At 28.6% G+C, this 21,019-nt stretch overlaps 1 protein-coding gene across 3 annotated transcripts; it reads left to right on the top strand.

The window, feature by feature from the left end:
- The first annotated feature begins 1,735 nt into the window (after positions 1-1,735).
- On the top strand, positions 1,736-14,492 carry LOC137810499 ((-)-germacrene D synthase). Of its 3 annotated transcripts, none has more exons than XM_068611818.2 (7): positions 1,736-1,938; positions 2,145-2,427; positions 3,007-3,382; positions 3,492-3,713; positions 4,342-4,480; positions 4,832-5,077; positions 14,190-14,492. In XM_068611818.2, the coding sequence occupies exons 1-7, from the start codon at positions 1,816-1,818 to the stop codon at positions 14,490-14,492; spliced, it is 1,692 nt and encodes a 563-aa protein (XP_068467919.1). In that variant the 5' UTR covers positions 1,736-1,815. The 3 variants fall into 3 exon arrangements, with proteins under 3 accessions (XP_068467919.1, XP_068467931.1, XP_090153088.1); XM_068611830.2 differs by lacking the exon at positions 14,190-14,492 and adding an exon at positions 5,899-6,281; XM_090296962.1 differs by lacking the exons at positions 4,342-4,480; positions 14,190-14,492 and having other exon boundaries at positions 4,832-4,895.
- The last annotated feature ends 6,527 nt before the right edge of the window (positions 14,493-21,019 follow it).

The following is a 21,019-nucleotide window of genomic DNA, read 5'->3' on the forward strand; positions in this document are numbered from 1 at the left end:
CTTAATGACATGCACCGCGAAATATTTTTATTTTAAAAAACCCAAGTTTCGATTATTTGAATAAAATCTCGTATTCTAATTTTTTTAATAAAAAAAATTAATCACCAACAAAACTAACCATAATAATATATTTACCTACTAATGAAAGGAAAGAAACAAGAAAAAGGGAAAACATTGATACGTAGATCACACGTTTATAAAGAGAATATCTTAGGATTCAAATTATTAGTTTGATGAAAAATGAAACAAATAACTTTCAAAAACAAATTTAAAGTGATCTGTAAGAATTGAGATGATCACATGCCCTTTGTTTGTGTCTTCTTTTCCGTGGATTCTTATCCTCAAAATCTCATTGCATTGTACTTCATTTCTTCAGAAAGTAATTGCAGTTTAATATATTTTAAAATAATCTATATTAACTGGCATTTTCATTGCATTTTTTCTCCAAATCTTTTCTCAAACTAATAATATCCTATGAATTTATTATTAAAATTATAAAATGATTTCAAAGTAATATATTTCTTTTTCTCCTTAATACGTGTAAATATATTTTTATATTCCTGTTATAAAATCTTAAGTTATAAACTAAAGTTATAAAATCTTATTTCATTTATCACACAATCACTGTAATTGAAATTGTTTTCATACTCGCAAGAAAAAATAAAATATATATATATATATATATATATATATTAAAATATTAATATATACTACTTTATGAAGCAGTTTTATTTTTTTATAAAATTTATATTAAATATTATTATAAAATCTAATATATCAATTAGGTTCACACTAGAAAATTTAAAAATTATTTATCATTACATAAAACAATCTATCAAATAAAAGAAAATGAACATAAAAAAATTAAATCAAATAAGTAAAAACTAATTAGGTGTCACTTTTATTGAGGTGATTAAAATTGAAATAATTGTGAGATGAAAGTAGTATATTATAAATAAACAGTTCTGTTAAAAAAAATACTGAAAGTAATTCTAAAAAAAAACAAAAAAATCGCTTAATTATCATTTTGTTTTATTGTTTATTTATTTCATTTCATTTTATTCTTCTATTAATAAAAGGTTCAAAATCCTTAAACTTAAAAGTATGAAATCAGATTAATTAGAAAATCAATAAAAAAAGATTACAGTTCCGAAATTCAAAATATGAAACGTAAATAAAACCCTCAATAAACTTAATAATGGAGTGATTTATTCGGTTCTTTTGCCAAATGGACCCTCCGTTGGTCTGTCAATTGTCCGGGTTAAAAATAATAATATGAGATACTTTTAAATTTTTTAATTTTAAAAAAAAAATTAATTATAATAATTAATTTCAATTTAGACAATAAAAGTATAAGAAAAAAATAATAAAATTAAATAAATTAGGAAAGATAATTTAATACCCAGCAAAATAAAATAAATATAAAAAATACTTTAATAAATCAAATCAAATGATTTATAAATAAATTAATATAAATAAAGTTTTATATAAAATATGGATATCACAAATTTTTTTCCAAAAGTATGAGATATATCTTTAAAAGTGTAAAAAATAAAAAAGGTGGGTTAGTGTGCCTATAACCCATTAGGTTGATAGATTAGGTGCATTGAACCAATTCGGATTGATAAGTTCACAATGTGAATCCACCTCAAATGAGATGACCATGTTGTCATTCTTATATTTAGGTCTACATTCTTGGTTAGTGACTCTTACATCTTCTCTGTTCTCCTATAAATTAAAGGAGTTTGGGTTCTTGAATATTCAAAGCAAAATTCATCCTATCTCCCTTCAATTTAAAGCCATAGAAAACCAAGCATGTCTAGACTATCCTCATCATCACTTCCTGTTTTCCCACAGGATGCCAAACCCAGACACACTGCAAACTTTCATCCTTCCATTTGGGGTGATTATTTCCTTTCCTATGATTCTAGTTTCCATGTAAGTCTACTAAATTTATCAATTAATTGTAGTATTTCATGGTAATTATATTCACATCAGAGTTCATAAAAGAAATACATTCATTAAAATAGTTGATTAACTTTATGTATATATGGTGTTAAACTGTTTGCATCCTAACTTATTATTTACTTCTGTCCACATGAATAAAACGTTTCTTATGTTAGAGTTTTCATAATCACATGCAGGAAGATGATAGCGACATCAAACAAGTTCCACTGTTGAAAGAATATGTGAGGAAGATGATCGTCTCTCCTGCTGATAACAATTTCCTTTTCAAATTAAACTTCATCAACTCAGTCCAGCGTTTGGGTGTTTCTTATCATTTTGAACATGAAATTGATGAAGCATTGCATCAAATCTATGAGATTTCAACAAAGGAGAAAAATATAGTAAGTTATGATGATGATCTTCATCATCTCGCTTTGCTCTTTCGCTTGCTTAGACAACAAGGATATCGTATTTCATCAGGTATGATCTTGTCATGTTCTTCTTTAATTCCTCATCTGTGTTTACATTTTTTATTATATCATTGTTTCTTGTTATCAACAAAAAATAAAATAAAGTATTTAAGAAAACCTAAACCTACAATTGTGTTCTACAAATGTCATGTAGTCAAGTTTAGAGGAAAGAAAAGTCCAAACCAATTTGTAAAATTTTATTAAATTTAGATTTAGATTTTTTTATTGCAAAACCTAAACAAAAATCACTTCATCAAAATTAAGTTGATTTGAAACATACTACTATGGTGCATATTTACATTCTTAAAATAGAAAACTATAAGAAGGAGAGTAAAATTATCTATCATAATTTGAAAAACTATAAAAATAAATAAATAAGTATTTATCTATGTATTTATTGTTAATTTGATGTATAATAAAAAAAGAAAATAAATATCTATCATATTTATAGTTTTTTCTTTTCTTCTTATAAACATGCTTATAAAGAAATTTATTCAAAAAAAACAGATGTATAGCATCTAAGTATAGTGATCATATATTTAAATATGTATCTTGAAATTTAACATGTTATTATTTACTTAAAATACAGATGTATTCTACAAATTCAAGGACCAAGAAGGAAACTTCAAGGAAAGTATTCTGAATGATATACAAGGAATGTTAAGCCTGTATGAAGCAGCCCAATTAAGCTTCCATGAAGAAGAGATACTACAAGAAGCATACAGTTTTACTCTCACTCAGTTAACTGAGTCATTAACCACCAAATTAAGTCCTTTTCTTTTTGGGTTAGTGCACCATAGCTTAGGACAATCACTTCGCAGGGGAATGCCTAGGTTAGAATCAAGATATTATATATCATTCTACCAAGAAGATCCTTCACATGATGAACGTTTGTTAACCTTTGCAAAACTAGATTTTAATATGTTACAGAAGCTCTATCAAAAAGAAGTCAGCAATGTGACCAAGTAATATTTTCCTACAAAAGTAACATTTTATTATCATTAATGAAAAATAAATAAATAAATCCAAGTTTAAGACTTCTTTGAGAAATTAATTTGGGATTTTTTTTTTCAGGTGGTGGGTTAAAGATTTGAATGTCTCCACAAATTTTCCTTTTGCACGAGATAGGATTGTGGAAGGTTGCTTTTGGATTGTTGGTGTCTATTATGAACCACAATATTTTCTTGCTAGAAGAATACTGATGAAAGTAATAGCCATATCATCCATCATTGATGATGTGTATGATGCCTATGCAACCATTGACGAGATAGAGATTTTCACCAATGCAATAGAAAGGTAAAAAAATTCTTATACAATATAACAAAAATACTAAATAAAAATTAATTTTAAAAAAATAAAAATAATTTATCATTATATTAATTAAATTATATATTATTATAAACATTAAAAACTAAATTAGATATTATTATAAAGATTAAAAATATTATTAATATTTAAAATAATTTATACTGTTAACAAAAATTTTTTAAATTGATATTTAATTAGCTGCTAAAATTTTAATTATTAATTTTATAATTTGAAATAGTAAAATTTTGATAAATAATTAACTAAATTAAATATTATTGTAGAAACTAAATATTATTAATATATAAAATAATTTCTATTATTAATAAATAGTTTTTAAATTGATATCTAATTAGTTATCAAAGTTTTATGAATAGAGGAAACCTAGTAACTAATTAGATATCAATTTAAAATTTAGTTTATAAATTTTATTAATAATAAATAATAATTTTAGATATTAATATTTTTTTAATTTGTGAAATAATATTTAATTTAGTTAATATAATAGTTAATTATTTTTACTTTTTAAAGTAATTTTTATTTAATAACTTTTTTATATACGTATTTCTTAATATTATTCTTTAAACAAAATTAAAGTAAACTTTCTAATGATTAGCAGGTGGGATATCTCCTCATTGGTTGATCTACCGGAATATATGAAATTATGTTACAAGGCACTTTTGGATATCTTTGAAGAAACAGAGCAGGAGTTGAGAAATCAAGGAAAAGAAAACTTCGTGAAGTATGCTAAAAATGAAGTATGGTTATTTTTTTTTTTTAAATTATTACTTTTAAAACAATTTAAAATCCATTCTTGATTTTGCATAGAACACATTCCTATATATAGAGCACACACATTTTCAATGGGTCACCTATGATCCCTGATAAGGTAGAAAAATTTATTGTCACCGACAAAAATAACAGAGAAAAGGACTTATTATATATTTGTATTTTTAATTTATACATAATTTGACAACCCATTTTTTTCTTACATCCATATAACGTGTTTTAATATTATTATTTTCATATTTTTTACATTATCTAATTATAAATTTACTTTTTATTATATATATACTTTTAAAAATAATAATTTTTCTTTTTAATTATAGGTGAAACGATTGGTCCAAGCCTACCGTACTGAGTCACGATGGTTTCATCAGAACCACACACCAACAGCAGAGGAGTACATGGAAGTTGCAACTATCTCATGTGGTTTTGCTATGTTGACAACTGTATCTTTCTTGGGTATGGAAGATACTGCAGAGGAGTTCCTCATATGGGCAACCAGTGACCCAAAAATTATTGTAGCTGCTTCAACTATTTGCAGAATCATGGATGACATTGCTGGAAGTGAGGTATATATTAGATACCCTTTTCCATTTTTTTCATTATGAGGATTAATTCACTAATCATAAAAAGTATGTTTAAAAGAAGTAGTAAGATTGTTCTTATTCATATGCTCAATGCTACTAGGTTATATATGTATGGAACACAAACACATTTTGTTTTCAACATGGATGGAAAACCTTTAATTCACCCTATAGATTCAATAATTCCTCTAATTTTTCAAAGGTAGAGAACAAGATTAAATAATATTCTTTTATTAAATATGTTTTCGTCCCAGATCAATAATCAGACTCTGTTTACAGTCTTTGATGAAAAAAAAAATATACTTTTTTCCTCTAAAAATTATTTTATTTTTGGTCTTGAAAAAAAGTTGATACAGCATTTTAAATAATGAAACAAAGTGATTTAGATTATAGTTGAGAAAAGAAATTATTAGGAACGGAAAAGTGAAGAAAATTTTATTACAGAATTTATTAAAAAATTCATTAAATAAAAATTAATTAATTATTATATTAATTAAATTAGATATTAATTTAAAAAAAATGATTGGTATGTAAAATAATTTTTATGAATTTGTATCTAATTAACTATCAAGATTTTAACTACTAATTACGTAAATAATTAAATATTAATTTAAAAACTATTTATTAATAAGTTAATAATTTTTAATTTTTAAAATAATATCTAATTTATTCAATCTTAAAATTAATTATTTATTATTTTTAAAATTAATTTTTGTCTAATATTTTTTTAATGATTTTTCAAAAATCAAAATCCTATTTAAGTGAGAATTTCTTTGGATTTAGTTATTTGTGTGATATTTATGTAGTATGAACATGAAAGAGGGCACGTTGTCTCAAGTCTTGATTGCTATATGAAGCAATATAATAGCTCAAGGGAAAATGCCATTGAAGAACTGCATAAGTTAGTGGAGAGTGGTTGGAAGGACATTAATGAAGAATGCCTTAATCCTACTCAAGTACCAATGAAGTTTCTCATGCGTGTTGTCAACCTTGCACGAATGATGGACGTACTTTACAAAGAACAAGATAGTTATACACATTCAGGAGGAATATTGAAGGATTATATCAATACTTTACTAGTTCATAAGGTGCCCATATAAATAAGCTGAACGCTTATTTCTTTTATACATGTATGTATTGTTCATCTATTTCTTTAATTTCTATAATACTACCTCATGATTTATCTTTAGCTTAATAATTATCTTTTCAAAAAAATATCAATTAAAAATAAATAATCTGAATGTTTTGTTTTGGTGAGCAAAATAGATCTTATCATCACTATTTAAACATAAAACAATTTGTTTTGATGGATACATAAAAAAAATATAATTAATCAAAATTATTTCACAAAAACACACGAGAGGAAACGTGTCTCGAAAGTAAAAAATGGTTAATTACTTTTTTTTACATTAAGAGTGAAAAGTCAATTTGTTTTAATAGTTTTAAAAAATTTAATTTTTTCTTAATTTTTTGAAAAAAATAAGTAATTTGTTAAATTAACATTAACAATGTTAATTGACAATGATGTGAAACAAAATAACATTATTATTATGCACACATAAACTATGCGGTTAGGTACACATCACGTATATGCAATTTTCTAATGTGAAAAATCTGTGTTTTTGGAAAATAAGATTAAGAGTTGAAGGCAAAAAATGATTGCATCAACATTTTACAGTATTTTATGAAAGGTTAGATTTTTCAAAGTTTGCTTCCTAATCCTCAACTCCCTTATCTTCAACCCAAAAGTTTTATTTTTGTAACACCCCATAATTTACATATAACTATTACAATACCGGTTCTACATAATTCTATACAAGCTTACAGTTTTTCAAAATATTCCTAATACATGATTAGGATTTATAGAAATACAAATATTTACATATCCACAGCTCAAAATAAAACTCTGTAACCTCTAAGGTTCTCCTGCACCTGTATGGTCATCTGCTCGTGTACATAGTACAGTCATCGCAGTTCAAACACAGCAAGAAAAGCAAGGGTAAGCGACTAAAAATAGAATTTTATAATATACACACTTAAATCCAAAGAGAAAACCAAATTACATGATGAATTTATCAAATTATTCAATTTTCTTCAAATCTCAACAATAAACAATCACATAGATCTCACATGGATTTACACATCCAGAATATTCAACAAACAACGTCTTCCGGAAGACCCGTATTAAGTAAGTCCTACCAGAGACTAACACCTGATCCAAAGATTACCAGCGAATCCAACAGAAAGGATCAGGGTAAGTTCAATACAACCCAAGCCGTGCATCTCATATGTCACGGTGTGCATGAACTCTCCCATCAGCTTCTCACCACCTGATATCTTAGTCTATGTGACTTAGATCATCAGTGAAGCTCGGAGATCTCTGTTACCACATAGGCATCAATACTTAATACACAACAAACATCAGTCCATACATTATCCCGACATCAATATTTAATACACAACGAACATCAGTTCATACATTATCCCAAATGTATGAATTCAATTCCATACCATTTCGTCATACAATATAATTCAAAAAGTGATCCAAAATATTCAAAAGTCTATTTGACATAAAAAAAATAACACTTTAATACTAAATCATCAAAACCGAATATTTCCACAAATTTAAATAATATATAAACAAACAACCCAATATATATAAACACACAACATCCCTGCAAGAAAAATTGAATATTGGGACCACGTCCCTTCCGCATTCAGATCTTCTATCCTAGGGTGCTATTAAAAATTAAATTTAGCTTCCCTTACCTCAATTGCTTGCTTTCCAAGCAACTTTTAGAATTTTATTCCCCACCGTTTGGATAAGCTTCAAGATTTACAGGCCTAATGCAAATTATCCAAACAGAACAAAAATTCAGTATATAATAGAATAAGTTGAGAGGATTAAACTTTTCAACTGACCCCACCAAGATTGATGACTAAATCCTAAGGAAAATGGAGAACAAAGGATATTTAGAGTAAAAATGAACTTACTCTATTTGAAAATCTGATCGGGTAGAAATGTTCCTTAACTCCTCTGCTACAGCGTGGTATGATCAGATTCTAAAATAGATGAAGTTTGGGAGAGAAATTAAGAGAGAGAGAGAAGAGAATTGGAGAGAGAGAGAGAAAAAGAAGAAAAATGGTACTGTGGTGTGAAGAAGAATGTTTCTGTTGCTTTTAAAAAAAGCACGCTGTTACAATTTTAATAGCCATCATCAATCAAGTTAAAAACTTCAGTTAGTTTGACTTATTGACTTATAAAGACATTGTTGTTTTGTGCTTCATCTTTTTAATTAATAAACTAGGCCTACCAAGAAGTGTTCTTTGAATTATGGAAGAGAGGGTTGGGAGTGGGAATATGAAAGAAAGTGGTCTGAAAAGTATTTGTACTAATTAGTAATAATTTTAAATTTTCAAAATAATTAAATTCTTATTAAAAATTTAGTATTGATAGGGAGACTTTACCTCTAAGCTACCTTCTTACACCGCACTTTGTTGTAAGAAGACAATTTTACCAAATAGTTGTCATCTTAAAGAAATTTAATTTACCAAATTTTGAAAGTCCGCATCTAACCGTTAAAATGTCTTAAATGTAATATCAAAATAAGTCATTTTTGCACTAATGACCATCATATAAATACTAAACAATTCACATTATATTTTCAAATAAACCGAAACAACATAAGAAAACAAAATGAAGAAAAAAAGAAAACAAGAACTTGGGAAATATGTGGGAAAAGAAGTCGATCAAATTATACAAGTTCATGAAAAGGTATTTAGTTTTTAAAGTTGTTACTTCATACGGATTATTATATGAAATAACGGATTATTATATGAAATAAATACAATTAATATTTTAATATAATAGTTGTTCTTACAAGAAGGACCGAGAACACTCAAACAAGTTGACAATAGACTTCTTCCATTGATCTTTCGATTGTTGGACTTTCGACTTCTCTCCAGGTTGGGCTTTCGCTTCTCTCCTCATGAATGAGTGTGTACCTGCAAGGCGCTCCGATGTCAAAGTTAGAAATAGTTTTATATTTATCAAATAAAATTCACTCTACCTTGCTTCTTGGGTTGATCCTCTATTTATAGGGTTTTCTTGTTGGGCTTATACCTTGTTTGGGCCTTTCTTTCTGCACCTCTTTATTACTTATGCACACCCATTAATTTGGACATTTATTAACTTGGACCTTACTACAGTGTTTATTTTATGTCTCTTTTATATATGGTGTTCTTGGTATGACCTCTCGATCCTCCTAGTACAATAGCTATTTAAAAATTTGTGAATTTTGCAAGGTAGATGATAAGGATAAGAATTATGTATGATATTTGTACTGGAGTTGGTTGCTTATTTCTGTTCTGGAGGGTTTAAACTCATTTTAAGTTGGTAGGTATGTACGTTACAAAAGAATTTTAAATTTGAATTTTAAACCTGCATATAAGGATTGATCTATCCTTAAAATTTATTATTTAATTTATTTTACTTAATTTTAATAAAAAGAATTCTATGTAGGGCAATTTATTAGTTTAAAAATGTGTTGTTTTCTCATCATCAATGATGAAGAAGTTGTTTCTCTGAATTCTCATATCCATATTTAGCATAGAAAATGAGTTATGACTTGTAAGTAAACTTCACAACCACGAGTATTAGAACAATTTAAGTATTTTTTAATAGTCATTATTAAAAAGTTGTTAAATAAAAATTAATTTTAAAAATAAAAAATAATAGATATTATATTAATTAAATTAAATATTATTTTATAAATTAAAATATTATTGATATTTAAAGTAGTTTATAAATTTATAAATTAATTTATAAATTAATATCTAATTAATTAATTATATTAATTAGCTAAAAAAAATTATTTACTAATTTTAAAATTTAATAAAATAAAATAATTTCTTATAGTAAGTTATTCAACAAAATAAAATGATATCATGAACTTATATCTTATATGTGCATGGATGACAATAAAAAATAAAATTTATTGCACTCGTTCTTTTTCTCTCACTTTTATTTTACAATTTATTTTAATAATAAAATATTGTATTTATCTTATAAAGTTAAAAATAAATAAAATTTTAAAATAATATAATAATATTATTGGTTGTCAAATGAAAATGTAAAATATTAGGGTCTCTGGGACCCAAATTAGGAGCCACCACTTCATTTATTTGTGGGCTAGTGAATGATATTGTTATAAGGGACATTAGACAAATAAAGGAGTCCAAGTCTTTGATGTATATATTTGTCTGCATTTCACATGTACTTTTTCATCATACACTATAAATCCATGCAAAAAACATGTGTTTCCTACCAAAATAGTGGAGACGATCAAAAGGTGTCGTATATTACATTAAAGTTATAGATATTTGAAGATAAAATTCTTAATTTCTAATTTCTTTCTTTAATTATCAACAGTTTCGTGTCAACCTTATTTTCAAATTGTTGATAAGAAAAAAAAATTATTTTCAAATATGAATAGATTATAAATTATATCACGTTAATTTTTATTAAGTTTCATGACTCATGGTTCACTTGGTAGAATTAAAATAGACATAAATATGGAGTTAAAAGTTAATGAAAAATGGGAAAAAATATTTACGGTAAAATAGTGGAGATCAATAAAAGGTTTAGATATATTATAAAATTGCACTAAATTTATAGATATTCATAAATAAAATTCTTAAATATTAATTTATTCGTTAATTGTCAACATCTGAAATAATTTTTTAATATCTTTTATGACTAATGGTTCGTAGAATTGAAAAATATATAAAATATAAAATTAAGTAAAAAATACAAAATAATATTTAGTAGGGTGAAAATAGTCTAAACCAATAAGAGGTGTAAATATAAAAGTTTTCTTCCTCAAAATAAGTATACTTTTATAGTTAATGTGAGAGAAATATGGAAACGTGAAAAATTCATACTTGTTTAAATTTGTTTTATTTTTAATAAAAGCTTTTAGGTATCATTATGCAATTTGAGATGTCAGTTAAGCTAACACTTCAAGTAACAACAATCATTTGTCATCACATGAAAAAAAATATTATTAAAAAAAATACAAAATTATGGGGAGACTAGACCAAAACTCATATATTAACAAAAACAATACATAAGTAGACTATACTTATTCATAAAGAATTCTAAGAACAAACTAGATGAAAGCCTATTATACTAATGAAAAGATTCTCTATGAATAAATCCAAAATTTGCCAAGTTATCATCACTATTTAAACATAAAACAATTTGTTTTGATGAATACATAAAAAAATTAATCAAAATTATTTCATTAAAACACACATTATCAATGGAGGAAATATGTCTCCAATGTCAAAAAGGCTTAATTATCTTTCTTATATCTACTGCTTTGTTTGGATTAGAGGGTGTGGGGGAATGGAAATTTGAGGGTGTAGGAGAGTGGAAATGTGAAGATTTGTGAAGAAAGTTGAAGGTGTTTGGATTTAGGTATGTTAGAGTGGATGTCTGAGGAAAATTTATTAAAATATGTGAGTGATGTGATGATTGTAAGGATATTTTGAATTATTTTTAATTGTGTAAATTGTAAGATTATAAATTTACCCTTGTATATAAAAGAAGAAGAAATAAATGATAATTAATTTGTGCACATTATATTTAATTAAAATAAATTAAAGTTTTAATTATAAATAAAATAAAAAATAATTAAAATTCAAAGAAATAAATAAATAATTTTTTATATTTAAATATAATTTTATTATTTTTCATTTTATTAATTTAAATTAATTTTGTTAATTAAGTTAATTTATTTAGATAATTTTAAAATTATGTTATATATATATATATTTATATACAAAATTATTATTAATAAGAATTTCCATTATTATCATAAACAAAATAAATATATTATAAAAAGTAAATGCTTATTTAGAAAATAATATCAATATTAATATTAAATAGTTCTAAAAAATATATAATAAAATATATAATATAAAGTTATTATATTTGATTCGAAAAGAGATAAACACATATTCATTTGTTTGTAATTTAAAAATTAAGATAAAATGATATTAAAAATAACATTAAAAATTTATATTTACATTCTGTAAAAATAATAATTCAAAAAAATAATCTATTTTGTAAATTTAAATCAAAAAATTTATTTATTAATAGCTTCAAAGTTAAAAAATGTAATTACTATGTACACCTTCATAAATTTATTTATTAACATTCTTAAATGTTAAAAAATTCTTCTGTATATTTAATTTTTCGTTTTAAATTACTGCAACAATTTTTATAATATTTTTAATAACAATATTTTAAAAAATAGATTCCGATCTCTAATTTCAATCTATTCAATATTTTCTTGCTAGAAGAATACTGATGAAAGTAATAGCCATAACATCCATCATTGATGATGTGTATGATGCCTATGAACCATTGATGAGATAGAGATTTTCACCGATGCAATAGAAAGGTAAAAATATCCATATACATTAAAAAAAATTATTAAATAAAAATTAATTTTAAAAAATAATAATAATTAATTATTATATTGACTAAATTAAATATTATTATAAAAACTAAAAATATTACTAATATCTAAAATAATTTATAGTGTTAATAAATAAGTTTTTAATTAGTATCTAATTAATTATTAAAATTTTAATTATCAACTTTATAATATAAAATAGTTGGTAGTTAAAATTGTAATAAATAATTAAATATTAATTAAAAAATTAGTTATAAGTTTTATTAATAATTAACAATTATTTAAAATATTAATATTTTTTCTTTAAAATAATATATAGTGTAGTTAATATAATAATGAATTATTTTTTTATAAATTCATTTTTATTTAATAATTTTCTTGTAATAATATATTAATATTTTTTAATTTTATTTTTTAAATAAAATTAACTTTCTAATGATCTACCGGAATATATGAAATTATGTTATAAGGCACTTTTGGATATCTTTGAAGAAACAGAGCAGGAGTTGAGAAATCAAGGAAAAGAAAACTTCGTGAAGTATGCTAAAAATGATGTATGGTTAATTTTATTTTTTAAATTGTTACTTTTAAAATTTGTTTTTTCAATAGGAAATATCAAACTAAATAAAATTGCATATTAGATTCCGTATATTTGGTCATAACATTTTTTTCATTTGAAATCTCGAGTAATTTTTTATTTTCTCATAAATAATTTTCAATGATTAGAAGTGTAACACCCCAAAAAATAACATTACTATTACAATACAAGTTCTACGTATTTCTATACAAACTTGGAGTTTTTCAAATCATTCCTAATACATGATTAAGATTTATAGAAATACAAATATTTACATATCCATAACTTTAAGGCTTTCTTGCACCTGTATGGTCATCTGCTCGTGTACATAGTACAATTATCGCAGTTTAAACACAACACAAAAAGTAAGGGTAAGCTAGTGAAAATAAAATTTTATAATATACAAAATTAAATTAAAATAGAAAATCAAATTACATGGCCAATTTCTCAATTATTCAATCTTCTTCAAATTCCAACATAAATCAATCACATAGATCTCACATGGATCTACACATCCAGAATATTCAACAAACAACATCTTCCAGAAGACCCGTATTAAGTAAGTCCTACCAGAGACTAACACCTAATCCAAAGATTACCAGCGAATCCAACATAAAGGATCAGGGTAAGTTCAATACAACCCAAGCCGTGCATCTCATATGTCACGGTGTGCATAAACTCCCCCATCAGCTTCTCACCACCTGATATCTTAATCTATGTGACTTAGATCATCAGTGAAGCTCGGAGATCTCAGTTACCACATAGACATCAATACTTAATACACAACAAGATTAACTATCAAGATTTTAACTACTAATTACGTAAATAATTAAATATCAATTTAAAAACTATTTATTAATAAGTTAATAATTTTTAATTTTTAAAATAATATCTAATTTGTTTAATCTTAAAATTAATTATTTATTAATTTTAAAATTAGTTTTTATCTAATATTTTTTAATGATTTTTCAAAAGTCAAAATCCTATTTAAGTCAGAATTTCTTTGGATTTAGTTATTTGTATGATATTTATGTAGTTTGAACATGAAAGAGGACACGTTGTCTCAAGCCTTGATTGCTATATGAAGCAATATAATAGCTCAAGGAAAAATGCCATTGAAGAACTGCATAAGTTAGTGGAGAGTGGTTGGAAGGACATTAATGAAGAATGCCTTAATCCTACTCAAGTACCAATGAAGTTTCTCATGCGTGTTGTCAACCTTGCACGAATGATGGACGTACTTTACAAAGAACAAGATAGTTATACACATTCAGGAGGAATATTTAAGGATTATATCAATACTTTACTAGTTCATAAGGTGCCCATGCAAATAAGCTGAACGCTTATTTCTTTTATACATGTATGCATTGTTGATCTATTTCTTCAATTTCTATAATATTACCTCATGATTTATCGTGAGCTAAATAATTATCATTTTTTAAAAATATCAATAAAAAATAAATAATCTGAATATTTTGTTTTGGTAAGTAAAATAGATCCTATCATTACTATTTAAACATAAAACAATCTGTTTTGATGGATACATAAAAAATAATTAATCAAAATTATTTCATAAAAACACACATTACTAATGGAGGAAACGTGTCTTCAATGTGAAAAGGGTTAATTATATATTTTATCTCTATATTTATAGAGTCAAAAAGTCTAGTGATTTTTTTAAAAAAAAAGTCTTTTTAAAAATTAAGTAATTTAATCAATTTTATTAAATTGATATGAATGACGTTAAGTGGTGATGATGTGAGACACAAAATGATATTATTATGCACATAGACTATGCAATTAGGTACATATGGGACACATCATATATATGCAATTTTTTTGATGTGGAAAATATGTGTTTTTGGTGAACTTTTAAGGAGAATAAAATTAGGGAAATGAGATTAAAGGTTGTAGTGCAAACAATGATTGCATGATTTGGAAGGTTGTAATAGGAATTTTGGTGGTTTTCACTGTGGTGTTGATGTTGTAAAGACGATTCCTTGTGCAAGGTTATCTAGAGCAGTAAGTCACTGTTATGATCTTACCTCTGCATTAGGATGGAATGGTTTACCATAGTCTGAGCTCTGCGCTTACGACCATTGAATCTTATGACTAACTGAATTGGGTTCAAAAACATGAAATCACCTCCTGGTCTCATTCATGCTCTATGGACAATCAATGGTTGTTCCTTATCATTGAGCATTAAGCACACTACCAGCACTACAAAAAACGTTGTATATGGTGACAATGATTTTCGTATAAAGTGTCACAATATACGCGTGTGACAGTTGTTCAAACCGCCATAGAACTGCCGCCACAAAGTTTAATATGATGGTCTTACACTACTCGTCGCAACACCCGTCACTTTAACACTTTGTTTAAAGTGGTGGATTTTATATGTAATTAGTGTCAATTTAATTCATTGAAAAGAATTTCAGCGTCATTATATAGGGTATAATGTGACATTTTTAGCTGTCAGTATTATAATAAAATTGTAAAAATAATACGTTAGTTTCAATTAATGTAATTTTAATTCTAAATAAATGAAATTTAGCCACTACTTTTTTATAATCTGGTTTGCATAATTAAACTAAACATAATATATTTTCATAATAAAAAAATAAAATACTAATAAAATGAAATACTATATAAAATTATAAGCATCCATTAATTGCATTGAAAATTAAAACACACATAATTGTTCAAAAGTTGATACACAATTGAAAATTAAAACACAAATAATTGTTCAAAAGTTGATACATAATTTAAAATTAAAACACAAATAATTGTTTCAAAAGTTGATACAAATTAAAACACACATAATTATTCATCCCTAATCAGTTTTGCTTCCAACACTTGATCATATTACTTGATTAGGTGATGGAGCACCACTTCCAATATCTGATGTCTGAAATAAATAATTTTAAGTGTTTATAATTATAAAATGAAAGACACCAATAAGTATTTAAATATATTAATACTTCATTGATGGATGCATGAACAAATTTAGCTGTCATTGCAACAAAATGTTTTGGAACATTTTTTCTCAAAACAATATATGCAAGCAAACAATATATCATGATCAATATATCATCATCAAAACATCAAACATTTCAGACCACCAATGAATCTTATCAGACCGTCAATCAAGCAATTTCAGATCAACAATGAAACTCCAATATCAGACTAGGGAAAAATGGGGGTAGCGAGCAACAAACAACATATGACTTGGTCATATAGATACAAGTCAAGATGTGCAGATCTAAAATATTACATACATCAAATGCAATAAATAAATTATATAGGCAGATAATAGAGTAATCTCCTTAAAAGTGATCTCATTCAGTCTTGATCCACGATGAGACTACCTGCAAAGTGAAATAGCATGATAAATAAGATAATAAGTTAATAAAATATAAATGTAAGATTTGTGATTACCAGGAATGCATAGTACTATAAGTGTCTAAATAAATATCATGATGTAAATTAAGAAAACTAAATTTAAAGAAACAAATATATAGAAGAATTTGGTAACATAAAATAAGAATTTTATACCCGTAAGCACAAGAAATTGAAACTTATAATTATTGCAAAAATGCGAACTTTTTTTTTAAGTTTTGTCATTAGTCAAAGTTCTCAAAAGCTAGCCACTAAGGGAGGGTGGGACATAGGCACCACATAATACACATGTTCATATCATGCACCATTGTTCAAAAACCCTCCATCAGTCAGAATCGTCCATAAACTTGATACCAATTGATAAGAACCCAAGAACTTGGGAACCCATCCTCAAAATAGTAAGAGTTTGTCAGCATCTTTTCTTATACTAGTAACATGGCTAAGTCATTAAGTATACATATATGGTAATGATAGAAATATGCACGTAAATTGAATTCTTCGCCAAATCCTTGGTTGCTGGAAGTTTAATCTACGTATTTCCAAGTTTTTCATGGAGTTTCCTGACAAAATATAATCCAAAATTACATATAACATAACAAAATTGTGCCACTTTATAATTAAATAATAATTTGGCAGCTTTATACGAAAATGGTTAAGTACTCGACAATCTTGCATACTACTTGATAAAAAACTCGGAATTCGATGGCGTCTTTCTCTTCGACTAAATTTCCATACCCTTCGTCTATAATTGGTTCAAGTTCTTTCAGTTTTCTTTTGTCAGCCCCTATCTCAATTTTTCAGAAAAAAAGAGTTATGGATATGTGTACCGTCCCGTACCCGGGCGTTGACTAAGTCAAGGTCAAGATCAACACCCGGGGTCAAAGTCAACACAAGGCGTTGCCTAGGTGAAGAGACGCTAAGTGCCAGTGTCGTCAAGAAGAGGCGTCGCCAAGGCAAGGCGTCGCCTAGGTGAAGGCGTCGCCCAACCAGGGCGTCGCCAGATCAAACATTACCAAAGCAAGGCAATCACAGTGTGGTTCCCCGATACCCATAGGTAGGAAAGACCATGGAGGGAGCGACGCCGTGAGAAGGAGTCAGATCCCGATAACCCGGGGCAGTGATAAAGAGAAGGAAAAGGTGGCTTCAAGGCCATAGTGATAGCACCAGTGTGGGGCAGCCTGACTCGTGAAGTACCCCTGCCGCCCCAGAGACGCCTTTGGGACAGATACGACTCAAGAGGAAGGTCACGCCCAGGGTAGCCGGGTGCAGGGTACGAGAGGAAGGCAGATACGCTCTCAAAGTAAGTGACTAGATGATTGGGGGCATGAGTTGGCACCCAAAAAGTCACCCCTTGCGCAGTAGCACTCCCAGGCAGGAGGACTCACACGTAGAAACGTCCCCAGCTGGGCAGAAACGCCCCCAGATGGGGTCATGGTGTCGTGAGGTCCTCCACGTGTACGACAGCCAGGTCAGAATAGAAACACCCTTTAGTCAGGTGCCAGGTAATTAAGTCATTCAATACAGTTTCCGTTTCGAGCGTTCAGGTACTATAATGGCTCCCAAGCGTTTCAACGTCTTAAATGCGCTACGTTTTCTAATTAAACGCTTTAATGAGCACGCTACGTTTTTGATTAAAAGCGCTTTAAGGTGCTTTAAATGCTTGGGTAGTTTAAATAGCGTGGGGAATGTTGGGAACGGGGTCGAACTTTTGGCAAATTTTCCAGAGACACTCTAGTTGCTTGCTCGAGCCTTGAGGTTACGCACAAGGGACTAGGGAGAGACGGTTTGCCAGAACGAGAATATACACACAATACACAGTTCTTTTTACCACCTTCAGAGTGCCATACGCGGTGCTCGGATACGGAGGTGCCCAGTTTTGGTGTTTCTTGCTGGCTGACTTGAGCGTCGGAGTGCAAACGGTCGCTAGGGCGCCCTTTTGTCCTCTTTTTGCAGGAATCCACAGGTAACCCGTGGGAAGGAGTCCCTAGCTGACGGTTGAGGTCGCGCACGAAGACGTCCCGGTCAACCGGACGGAACATATACAGAGCAACAAAACATGAGATAAAATTGGATTAAATTTAAAAAAAAATATATATCTGGTGAGTGAAAGAACATCTAGAGTGACACATACTAGAGAGAGTTCAAGATTGGTGAGAGTTTTCCAAGAAAAACCAAAGAAGACGCGGATGACATAATTTTCTTGAGAAAATGACAGGAAATTCTCAAAAACCCTTCGTGATTGAACATCAGAAACAAATGAGTAAATGTGGAACAGTCGTCGTCAGAAACTCTTGTGTCCTCCGCCCGAACCCCTCCTTTTGCAGTATGACACCGTCGATCTAATAAGGCGAAGGCTTCTCTCCCCTCACTCTCTCGAGAAAACCATCAACATCTCTGGCGTGGAACATAACCATCTCATCGTCAAATGGAACGCTGTCAAATGAATTCTGCAGGTGGCCATGTAAGGTATATTGGATGCCTAAGACCGTTGCTGGTTCATGGAAGATGAAGAATGCTAAGACATTGCATATCAGTAAACTAGCATGTGGAAGGAGATTCTAAGCCAGAATTGAGATGTTAAAACGGCCAAGAAGCTTGGAACAAATTGGGAGCATCATGATGGAGAGGAAGGGAGGGCAGAAGTTTTGATGGAGGAGTGTGCGTAGGTAGTAGGTGAGCTTTGGATTTAATTCCTTAGATGCTACCACAATATTTTTATTATTATTATACTTGGTTTTACTGCACAAGTGACATAATGAGTGCTGAATTGCGGTATTGTGGGGGACCTTAAGCAATAGTTTCATTAGACCACTTGTGTAGGTTTTTGGGTTGGGGGAAGGAATTCTCATTGTCTCTGAATGAGTTCTATTTTCTTCTTTAGAAACCATTTTCTTCTTTAGAAACCAGTAACTTAGTTGGTTTGGGTTTCGTAGTTCTATATACGGGTTGAGATACCCCTGAACTATCTTTTTTATTATATTATATTTTTTGCTGATAAAAAAAAAAACCATCTCATTGTCTTCGCGTAGGTCTACAACTCCCTCGTCTAGTCCAACGCTCACCCCGACCTCCTTGCTGCCTTTGAGACCAGTGACACTGAGATGCTCTATGAGAACCATCTTTTCAGTTTGTCGTAGCAGGCTGCTATCGCGTGTTATTTATTTATTTACATGTTGACTATTACATACGAATATAGTATGAATTCGTATGTAATGAGAGTTACATATAGATATTTACATACATATTTAATTAAGTATGTAAATAGACATTACATACGGATTTTTCCGTATGTAAACCAAAAGTGATTACATACGGATATAATCAGTATGTAATTTTAGCGCCATAAAGCGAAAATAATTACATACGGATTATATCCGTATATACAACATTAAATATTTAATTTAAAGTGCGGAAATAGTTACATATGGATATAATCCGTACGTAATGTATTACATACTTAATTTAAAAATGGAAATAGTTACATACAAATTATATCTCCGTACATAATGTATTACATATTTAATTAAAAGATGGAAATAGTTACATATGGATTGTATCTGTATATAATGTATTACATATTTAATTAAAAAAACTGAAATATTTACATACAGATTATATCCATATATAATATATTACATACAATATTTAAAAACGCGAAAATAGTTACATACGGATATAATTCGTATGTACAGTATTACATATTGATCCTGCCAGTTGACCTAGCGCGAGAGCGATGCCTCGTCATGATCTTTCCTCACCAGCTTTGACACCACGTGCCCTTCAAGTCCACACCACAGATTGTCTCTCTGAGAACCTAAAACACAAGATGGCGCCTCTGCGGTCGGTGGCGCTTCGACGCTCAAGTCAGTAACAAGAGCACCCAAAAACTGAGACAAACTATGCTCTGTAGAACCGTACTAAAGTGCACTCAACCCAAAAAACAATGAGCTGTAATGAACGTACCTCTGCAAATTCTGTTAAGTTTACCTTTATACCTAGGTTTTTTCTCTCTTCAGGAAGTTACGCTTTGGACGCGTGGCTCGCATCCAACCCTGCACGTGTCATCATCTGGGCTGGGATAACAGGTAGTACCCAGCCCTACACGTGTCATCATCTGAGCTAGGATAACTTGAGTGTCATTTCTGTGTAGCATCCAACCCTACACGTGTCATCATCTGGGCTGGGGTAACATGAGCGTCTTTTCTGTGTAGTAACTAGTCGCGCGGCCAAGTCTCCTATTCAAGGAGTAATCTAGCACATAGCACGCTCTGGAACACCACCCGACAAGGCGAGTATCGGATGCAACAAAGTACACCATCTCTGTGACATCGCTTGTCGCAAATACCACCCTCCTCATTGCTACGCCATGCATGTTCTAGCTGAGAAAGCCTCGTCATCGACGAATGTCCACTCTGGGAAATCCATCGTCGATGAGCGAGCTGTTTCCTCCAACTCACTCGACCTGCA

This window comes from Phaseolus vulgaris, chromosome 11 (assembly GCF_051622355.1).
Source record: "Phaseolus vulgaris cultivar YP4 chromosome 11, ASM5162235v1, whole genome shotgun sequence".
Classification (NCBI taxonomy): Eukaryota; Viridiplantae; Streptophyta; class Magnoliopsida; order Fabales; family Fabaceae; genus Phaseolus; species Phaseolus vulgaris.